General features: G+C 37.1%; 1 protein-coding gene across 1 annotated transcript in view; it reads right to left on the reverse strand.

The window, feature by feature from the left end:
• Positions 1-4,609: 4,609 nt before the first annotated feature.
• GALR1 (galanin receptor 1) overlaps positions 4,610-10,565 on the reverse strand; it is a 14,290-nt gene continuing 8,334 nt past the window's right edge. Inside the window, exon 3 of the mRNA XM_008642697.2 lies at positions 4,610-7,064. Within this exon, the coding sequence (XP_008640919.1) occupies positions 6,747-7,064 (318 nt within the window). The 3' untranslated portion in view covers positions 4,610-6,746. The remainder of the gene's footprint in view (positions 7,065-10,565) is intronic.

A 10,565-nucleotide genomic window follows, 5' to 3' on the forward strand; every position in this document is an offset into this window, starting at 1 on the left:
CCGGTGCAGCAGTGCTTCCTGTGGCTCAACTTCACTACCAATATCCTCTGAATTCAGGACTCCAGGGCTATGCAGGTCATTTCAGTTACAGAGTTGAAGGTCATGTTTAGCTCATTGGCAATTTCAGACTCATCATTTTCCAGTACAAAAATAAATTTTTAACTCATGTTCTTCCTTCCTAAATGTACGACTTTTCATTTTACTATATTAAAACTACCAGTTCACTTGTGCAAAATTGTGAAATTCAATGTAAAGGAACTGTCACGCCATCACCTCTACTGTTAATGTCACAACTGCAAGACATTAGCAGTAATTTTGTGCTTTCTTCCAAAATCTTAATATTAAACTTCAACAAATTGATAAATTCTTAACAAGTATTGCCAGAAACATCTATGTAGCTCAGATGATATATTACTAGAGGAGAGGTTTTATTTTTCTCAGCAAATTTTAGATGTGGTTAAATGTTTAAGGAGGAATGGAATGACCATGCAATGGAAATTGTATAAAGTTTTCCGAGAGGAGGATGGTGCCCTTAAGGAAACACTTCTATAAAATGAGACCTCAGCCTTCATCCAGTAAATGTATCTGGCCAAGGTGCACCAACATTTCTACAAATGTCATACACAAAGGATTCTTGAGTACTGCACAGTAAAATTGATAAAGTGCACATAATTTTAAATCCATGCTGTAGCATTTACTTTTGGTTTAAAAGGTTTTCATTAGGTGTAAAACTGATTGTATTTTGGTTTTGTGCTCATCTAGCTATTTTTACTGTATTGAAATAGCCCTTGAACAATGTTAAAGCAAATATACACACAAAGATGCACCAAGTTGACTGCCTTCTTCCAAAAGTGGAGCCACATACAGGCTTTTGCAAAATAGGTTTGGACTTCACATCATTGAAGAACTCAGTTTTTTCTCATAGTCAAATATATGGATCTGGCTCTATTTATCTGTCTCTTAAACTATACATAAGTTACAGAGATTTAAACTACAATTGAATAAGGAATATCAATGAATTCCATAAATTTCAACAGACTTCTTACCAGCCTGAATGAAGGACCATGCCTCCTGCACTTAAGTACTTGCAAATCAGAGTATTTTTTATATCAGTTAAATTTTTAACACCTGGTGACATCTAGCCATCAAACTCTATTCAGTTTTATGTTTACACTATTTTCTCTGGAAGTTTTCCCAAAGATGCTGCTTGTTTTTAAGTATAATGCAAACATTTTGTAAGAAAAGCAATTCGCACCTCATATAACAGAGCCAAGAAGAGATGGTACCGACCTATTGGAACTATTCCTTGAAAATTCATGCAAAGTACAATATATCTCACAACAACTGCACGCTACTTTACATGCATTACACATTGAAACAAACACAGATTTTTAATTTTTTGGTCCTTGACATTTGCCCATGAAATGAATACAGAACACTAACACAAGCTCTGTATGCTACAAGCTGTTCTTTCCTCTGCTGTCCTCTTTTCTCAAAATACCACAAATAGCATTAGGTTCAATGTGTCTGAACACACTGTGAAGCAACCATGAAGATAACAATCTCTAAAATAATGTATTCATGAAATTATGTTGTAAAGAGACCCCCATCCTTCCCTACAACATGAGATTTAAAGCAAAATTGATTTCACTGCAACATTAAATATATAAAGCTTAATGTTTATCTCTTGGAGATAGTGCCATTTTTTGAGAATGGAGATATAATCAATTATGAAAATAATAAAGTCAAGGTTTGAAGGAAGAGATGCATGCATACAAAGTAAAAGGCAATACAAAGCTCAAAGACCATAATTTAAAGTATGTCATTTAAATGCCCTATTTTGCTAAAGATTAAATGGTTTTAAAAATACGGTTTTTTTCAATGCTCAAATTTGGAAAAATTAAAAAACTTTAAAAGAATTTTTAAATGCTCACAGATCCAACTAATTTCATCACACAAAATATTGAAAGAATATTGTGGTGATGCAATGTTTTTATTGTATTTTGTATGTTCTTTGTACCCTAATAGTTCGTCCTTACCTTCCCCACTTCTACTCCCAGTTGGTCTGCCCCAGATCCAAGCCACTCCCCCAGTGCTCCCAAAAATGGTTATCCCCTCCCTTTGTTCTGGTACCTTCCCGGCCAATCGCCCAAACTCCTCCCAAAGTTCTGGACTGTTCTGCGCCTGTTACCAAAGCCCTCCCTAATTACCCTAATATGGTCCCCGTCAATCCCCTGAGACCCTGCCCCCTCGAATACCTCCCCTCTTGGAAATCTGCTAAACCTCGACGCCCCATTGGGGCTTGTGACCCCTCTCCCTCCACCCACCAAGACCATTGGACCAGATGTGACTCCTTCCCTCCAGCATCCCTCCCTCCTAGTCCGCCTATTGGGCCCTAGTTGAGTTACTCCCCCTGTTCCACCCCCCGTTTATAAGGTGTAGCAGCATTGCCACTCTTGTTTGTTCACTGTGGATACCCTTCAAGAAAGTTGGATTACCTCCTGTGGCAAGCCTCCCTGCTACTTTTTATCTTTCCCTTCGTCGAGGGCTGCCGACTGCCACAGTGCTTGGAGCCGGTGCTCTGCAGGGTAGAGCTGAGGCTTCAGAGGAGCAGCTTTAAAGTTCTGTGCCTCCAGCTGCTCCCCACTCCTGTCACACACCGCTGGAGTTAGCCTGGGCAGTGGGCAGCAGCGGTCACTGTGACAGAATATTAGGATTGCAGATGGGAATACTCAACTACAAAATTTAAGTTTGCTTCTTATGCCATCATAATGTTTTTTACATATAATTCCAGCCAGTTTGGGCATATTTTTGTAATTTCTATTACAGCATAAAATTTCATTAGCAACCTTAGACATATGAAAATTGTTAAGAAATTCTACATGTTTTGATACAAGATCTTTAGGCAATTATGAATGATTGCATTACTACATACCGTGTTTCGTACGTACTTGTGACTGACAACAGTGTAGTTTAATGACTCACAAGCAGCAATTAGATGTCAGCTTCACTTGCAACTAATAAGATTCCTTTCTTCAATACAATTGGGAAATACAATTACCTGTGAAGGGGTATGGCCGAGCATAAAGTTGCACAAGTTCTTTCATTTTTCTGCATGTTAGCACGTATTGGACAGTATGCTGGCCAAGTGCCATTTAATTGGGGGTTTTTGGCTATGGATCCTAAATCTGATTTATGTATAGCAGTGCACAGTGTACATCTGAGTACACACATATATTGAAATTGTATTTTAGTCTTTATTTGTGGAAGGAGAGCACTGCTGTAATCTTTTGTATTACACCTCAAACACCTTACCCACAGTCAGGCAGAGCAAACACGGCACTAAGAACCCTGGTGGAATATTTTCTTTATCTCTTTTAATGAGATTTCTGTATCTTTTTAAGGCAAAAGTGGTGCAAAGCAGAATACAAAATGTATACAATGCAAACCTGGTTAGAAACCTGCTGCAGTGTCTTAGTTTGAGAGGAATCTGAGTAAACATTCCTGTTGCCTATTTTGTTTTTTACAGCGTAACATATTCAGTCACACAACAGGATGGAATTCAGTGGGATTATTTCCTCTGGTCTAGCCAGACAAATCTCTTTTTTTCTCTTGCCTTTACTTCATATACACTGAAATCAACCTTTCTGGTTAGAAAAAGATGTAAAAAAGCATACTAAGCCAGTCAATGAGGTGAAACTTTTCCTTTGCTTTCCACCAGAAACAACAATCCCTGCCAACAAGCTCAGAACGTGGAAGCAAATACTCAGTTGTAGGGGATCTTAGCAGCCATTCCCTGATTTTTACCCAAATCAGCCATTTCTGTGGCAGGACACCTTCCTGACCAAGTGTCCAGCTGCTCAAAGGTTAGACACAGTTCACAGCACACATTAACACTGTTTTATAGTCACAACCTTTGTGTCACAGCTGAGTATGACAAAGTCACACTAGAGACATGGAGCAACAAAGGCGCATGTTTCAGGCAGGAAGCTGAGCCTTGGAGTGTCAGCTGCTTCTTAAAGTTTCCCTGAAAAGTCAGGTGGAAGTTTTACTGATACTCACCAGGAACAAGGTGGGACCTTTCTAAGTAGTTGTTATTGCAGTCCCCATCCTCCTACTCCCTCATCCTAAAAATTTCAGGCAGATGTAGCTCCGTTACTAACAAGCACCTAGGTTTAAAACTGTGTACAACTAAGGAAAAAAATTCTTCTCCAGATGAAAAAATAAACTCATCTTGTTATTGTAATTGTTTATACAATTATATGTTTACATTGCAATTTTTATTCAAAATCATAAAATAGCAATATTTTAAAACAAAAAATACAATTTTCAAAATTGTAGACTTCCCTAAAATGTTGTAAATTCAGCTGAAGTCTGATAATGCTTTAATAATTTGAGTGTTAAGGTAATGAGTATCTGAAAACTCAAAGGAACTTCTTTCTAGGCAGTTTCCAAACCTCAATCCCAGCCCAGGAAATGATTCCCTGCATAGATAAACCCTTCTTTTCCAACTGAGGGGTTTTTAAAAGATTTATTTATTTATTTAGTGTTCCTAGCAATACCATCAAATGGTCTCTTCATATGAAAGAACGGACACAAACACCACGCATACAATAGCATGTCTTTGATATTTTTACTGATTCCAAGCAGACAATACGGACACATAAACATAGATATTTTTCTGTGAGCTAACCCTCTGTAGCTGACATTCCACCACTCGGAATTCTTTTTTTTTTTTAAAGCAAGTCTGTGGAGAAAAAGGAAACTGAAAGAGCATCTGGCCAACACCACTTAGCATCTTCAAAGACCAGAGAAGGTTGCAGGACTCTCAGCAATTTTCCACATGGTACCAAACCTGGGGGAGTGGTGGATATTCTGGAGAGCAGGTGTACCTTTCAAAGGGCCCTTGGTAAGCAGGAAATGTAGAAGCAACAGCTATCAAATGCGTGAAGTTCAGGAAAGCCCAAAGCCAAGTCCTGAAACTTGGACTGGGACTCAATGCAGTTCTGCAGAAAAGGACTTGAGTGCTTGTAAAGCAGAAATTAAATATAAATCAGCAGCCATGAATTATGATAATATTGGGCTGTATTAGCAAGAACCAGCCAAGGGACCAAGGAAAGCAATTACTCCACTCAGTGCTTGTGAGCCCACACCTGGAACACACCCTTCAGTTTTGAATACCTCAGTTGATGAGAGGGGTGGATACATTGGAGGAAGGGCAGTGGACGGCCACTGATCCAGCCAGGGACCTGAGGAGACACTGAGAGCAGCACACTGTTTCAGAAGAGAAGGCTGAGGGGAAATTCAATGGCCATCTTAAAATTACATATTAGTCAGTTAGAAAAAAGAATTCAGTACACAGTGAAAGGCAGAAAGCAATGGTCACAAGATACATCAAGGGAAATCCCAGCTGTGGATAAGGAAAAATATTTTAGTGACGGGTGATGAGGCACTAGCACAGGTTGCTCCAAAAAGATTGTTGAATGGCGATCCTTAGAAGCTTTCAGATCTTGAGACAAGGAAGTGATACAACTCTGAGAGTATGCCTGCCTTGAGAGGATGTCCAGAGGTTCCTTTAATTTGATTTGCTCTATGAGCCTATGGGTCATTAATAAAAAAAGGTAAGATCATGTCTTACTCCAGCTAAAAGAATGTTTTCAAAGGAGCAAGTGTTCTTCCATTATTTCTTTAGTGATTTACCACCTAAAGACATTTTAAGTACATTTATAAAATTATGGAATCTACTAATTTTATTTAGGAATTTGCAGAATTGTACCATTTACATTATGTACTTTGCATTAATTTAAATGCAACCTTCTTTATATTTCCAATTTAAAACTACATGATATCAAGCTTCACCTACAACTTTTAAGGGAATGCTATCTTTGAATCCTTAAGCATTGTCTAGAGTTGCTTTCCAGAACATGGTATTTTAAAACGTGTATACTTTGCACATTTAAAACTGTGTCTCCATCTCAAGGTCTGTGAAATTAAGAAAACATCCATACACGTGCACATGCAGCACATGAAGAAAAGACTTGCTCAGACACAAATCTCATTTTGATACAACTACATACAGGCCATAAAAAAACCTCCTATACAGTGTACACAGAAGTCCTGTGTATACAGTAAGGCAGCCATAGGAAGTGGAAAACCAGTCCATCCTTGCTCAGTAAGACACATTAAAACCAGCTAAACAGGTAGAATTAGCATTTCCTCTCCAATTGCCTCAAGGCATACACAACTTATTCCAACTCCAAATCAGAGCCAATGTTTACTTTTAAAAAGAAAAAAGGCATTCTCAAAACAATCTGAAGAGAGCACAAAAGCTTTCATCTTTGAAATGATAGTAGTCCAATATTTATTATCTGTAGGACAGAAAATTTATCCATTTTTCACTTTCATGGAGTAAGATGTCAGAAAGTTAACTGTCCACATCAATATCTTCATCTTGTACATTTGTATGCTTAGTGAGTAAGAATACAGACATATCACCTCAACATTTTTTTTCTCAAATGTATATGAAAGGTCCAAGAGCTTTATTTGACAAAGTTATCTAAGATGCAAAGGATCACCCCAGGTTTATTTCATATGAGTTTCACAAACTTTGGCTACAAATGCAACCTCATTATATTAAATACCAATTAGCTTTATCAAGATAAACCCAGGATAAAGCTCATTGTGCTTTTTTTTCTTGGTGTTTTGTTCACAGAAAGGAAGAGCCAACACACAGGGTTTCTCAACATTCACACATGGGTACAATTAGTAGAGGGTGGTGTATCTATCCGACTTTTATTTTCCTTGGCATCATTCAGAGGTGACTCATTACCAATTTGGCATTTGAAGACTTGTTTGTAGGCTTTCCTAAAATTTTCAGATAGAAATGCATATATGATTGGGTTCACAGAAGAATTGCTGTAAGCCAGGCAGTGTGCAGTTACCCTGAAGAGAAAGGAGGCTTGAGTCAGCGGGAAAACTCCAAATTCAGCCCAGAGATGGATCACGTGATGAGGCAGCCAGGAGATGCCAAAAACCACTACCACCACCAACACAGTCTGTGCTGTCTGAGACAAGGAAAGGAAAACACATATGTCTGATGAGCACTCAAAGAATCAGCTTTAAACCTGCTTCAAAACTACTATTTTGGGGAAAAAAACACAACAAAAAGTATACTGACAGGGAACACACTGGAATATTTGTTACTGATTTTACCCCATTACCTATATGGGCTTTATTTTGCTTAGTGAACTACTGCAAGGAGAATCCCAGCCTTGGAAAATGTCATAGTAAAGTGCAAATGCGCAACTTTCCTCAACAGTAAAGAATGATGTTCCTAAACCCCTACACAAAAGCTTAGACTTTTCTGAAGTGGACCTAAGCCTGTTGTAAAATAATGACAACAGGGTCTTTGGGATTTAAGTTTTAGTACAGTGCACAAGAATTTCTGATGAAAATTTCAAGAGAGATCTATTATACATGAAGGCACCTGGTGGAAGAGCTTAGAGCTGCTCAAGTGCTTACTAAATGTGCAGGGGATTTTTTGAAAGTGTCTCCTTTAAACACAGAATTTCCAGTAGGAGAGTCATACAAAAACATTCTGGGATACAATTAGCGAAAAAAAAGAAGTAAGGGCTTGAAATTTCTGGTGATTGCACATTATCAAAACCAATCTGGAAATGAAAGTTCACCACCAAACACTACATTAAAAAATGGAACAAAAAATATCCTCAGTGTTGCTTCCAAACTCCACTTCCACTATTTATGAGAGGACCATTAATTTCATTACATCCATTCTGACAGCTCCAGAATCAGTTGGTACAGACCCTTCAGGTACTGAAGGAGTCCTGTCAGGGAACAGTGGAATTTGACTGTCAATATTTTATTTAGTTTTCACTTACTTCAGAAACAGGAGTTAGCGTTTCACAGTGGCCTAACTAATTAATATCTACTCCTCTATCAAGTATCTCTTTCAACTAAATAAGTCTCCAAATAGAAGTCTAATAATAATTCCAAAGCATATTCTATTGGGGGCCATTATAATTACTACATTAACACTTTATAACTTATTTTTTCAGATGATTTAGCGTCTTCTTCACAGCCAAAACTAACCCAGTGGCTACAAAGTGATAAATACTGCACCACAGAAAATATGTAGAGTTCATTGAACTTGGTATATACTTTTTGGACTGATTAATGCTCAGTAGTAATTCAGACTGACCTACCTAATCAGAACATGAGTTAGCAAAGAGAAATTTACAGGAAAAACATTTTCATTTCTGTGGCAACAGGCCAAAATAACTTATGACAAATGCTGTTGTTGGTCAGTATAATCTCACAACGGAAAACAAAGGACATTATATTTGTATTTAATATAATTTGTTTAGTCTAAAGCAATCATCTGTTTTCACAAGCCATTCCTCTACTTCGCTCCATAGAGTTTAAGTCAGTTGCCTCTAAAACAGCCACAGAGATATTTTCTTTTTCAGGTCTTACCAGGAGAATGTGTTCTAACAAGACTGCATAAATTACGAACAGTTTATTCTCTGATTGATGTATTCAGTGGTTTAATATTCCAAGTGAAAACAAATTTTCAGGATACCATATGCACAATTACTTCAGAAGAGGCATATTACTCCAGTTTGTTCAAAATTCTAAGAAAAAATAACCAAGGCATCTGAAAGCAGAGGGTGACAATGTGTCTCTTGTAACTTTTACTTAAAGTATTTCATATCTGCAGAATAAGCAATTTTTTTATTAGGAAACCTCACAACATCTGCTTTATCCCATTGTTCCTCTGAAGCCTAACTTTAGAGCTTACCTTTCCAAAATCATCAGTTTGTCTTGCAAACAAGGTATCACTAAAGAGCAGCTCTTTTTTACTTACTGGGAGCTTGCATTAATAAATAAAACCCACCTGAAATATATGATGTTAATATTGATGCTTTCTGACCAAAAAGCATGTAAAATAGAATTTAGGCAAATTAATGTTTTTCATTATTTTTTTCCCACACAGCTAGCGAATTTATTTTTAGATTCTTCTACTGGAATGTTGATCAAGGTTTGAATAAAGCTAAAAAATGTATAATTACACCTGAAATGCATTCTTCACAAGACAGTAGAAGGAAAAGAAGAAAAATATGGTAACCAGAGAGAGCATTAACACACTAACGAAGACAGGGTTATTTTGAAAAACATGAGATAGGCCTTAGGTTTAGAAACTCTTTTTCTAAGGCAAAAAAATATTTTGGACAGCTTTTTGGTTCTTTTTCCTCTTTGGCCACTGAACCCTGATACATCCAAGCAGTCTTGATCATGCCTGTAGTGCTTTACCCTGAAGCTAGGAAAGTTAATTCCTAGTCAGACCCGCAATTTTTAAGAATTAGTTGTTCAAGGAAATGCAGAGATATTTCCAGTTTGAGAATAACTTAGATGAGAGATGGCAATGTACAAAATGTCTTTGAAAACTGCACCTTTGGCCTTGACAACGTTAAATGCGAAAGTATATATGTTAATTATTTTACTGAGTCAGGGCCATAATGCTTTTAATTCTAGGAATCAAAATCTATTGAGTAGGATATTTTTTTAAAAAATAGAGAATGCCTAAATAACAGAGTACTTATTTCCTGTTGAGTCCATGTATATGTCATTTACATTGCAGACAGTCTGCATGCCCGTATGAAAATAGTGGCCAGATTAAATGAAGAGCTACAGCCTAAGGGGTTTTTCCTCCACATCCATAAACTGAGAAGTTAGTCAAATGATTACTGTGGTCAAATCTGCTCAAAAATCACAACCACATTATATTAACTGACAAATTCTCTGAATAAACATATCTTTCAAATATTGTTCTAAGGTTATATTCTTCTTTAAAGACTTTTCATGATTCTATTTGTATCTGGTACATAACTTATGTCTTGAATGTAAGAGAAGAAAACGTTGTGTGAAAAATCAATAGAAAAATTGGAGAATCATTAAAAGTCTTTTATTAGACTCCTATTGGGAAGCACAATAAATTTCATTTTAAAGGTTCCTCATACAGCCTAGGAATTCTTCACTGAAACATTACAAAATCAGCTAGTTAAAAAAAACCAAAACAAACAAAACATAAAAATCCCATGATTTACAAGTCAGGGGAAAATGCCTGTGAGAAAAAAAAAAAAAAAATTAACACTAAAGACAGGTTGTCTCCCTGTGCCTAAATTTCAGATGCTCTGAAGTTCCAAGTATTAGGATCTCAGGTAATGGCTTGATGCAATGTGATGGAAAACTTGGATCAGAAAAGATTCCTATCTGCTAAGTTCAGAGGGACACTGAATACTTCATTGAATACTTAATTTCAATTTCTTCTCTCTGTTTCATCTTTAGTAACAAGCAATATAATACCAAATTAGCTTAGCCATAAGACTAAAGTACAATCGAACAAGTTGTCGTAGGTTAGCAAGCATACTCCCGGAAGGGATGTCCTTGCAAAGGGGCGCTTACAGCTTCCTCTATGATCTAACAGAACCTATCAGCTGGCCAGTGTGAATATGGACAATTCTTTAAGCCACTTAAAGTTGTGACCG

Source organism: Corvus brachyrhynchos, unplaced genomic scaffold (genome assembly GCF_000691975.1).
Source record: "Corvus brachyrhynchos isolate BGI_N302 unplaced genomic scaffold, ASM69197v1 scaffold409, whole genome shotgun sequence".
NCBI lineage: Eukaryota > Metazoa > Chordata > Aves > Passeriformes > Corvidae > Corvus > Corvus brachyrhynchos.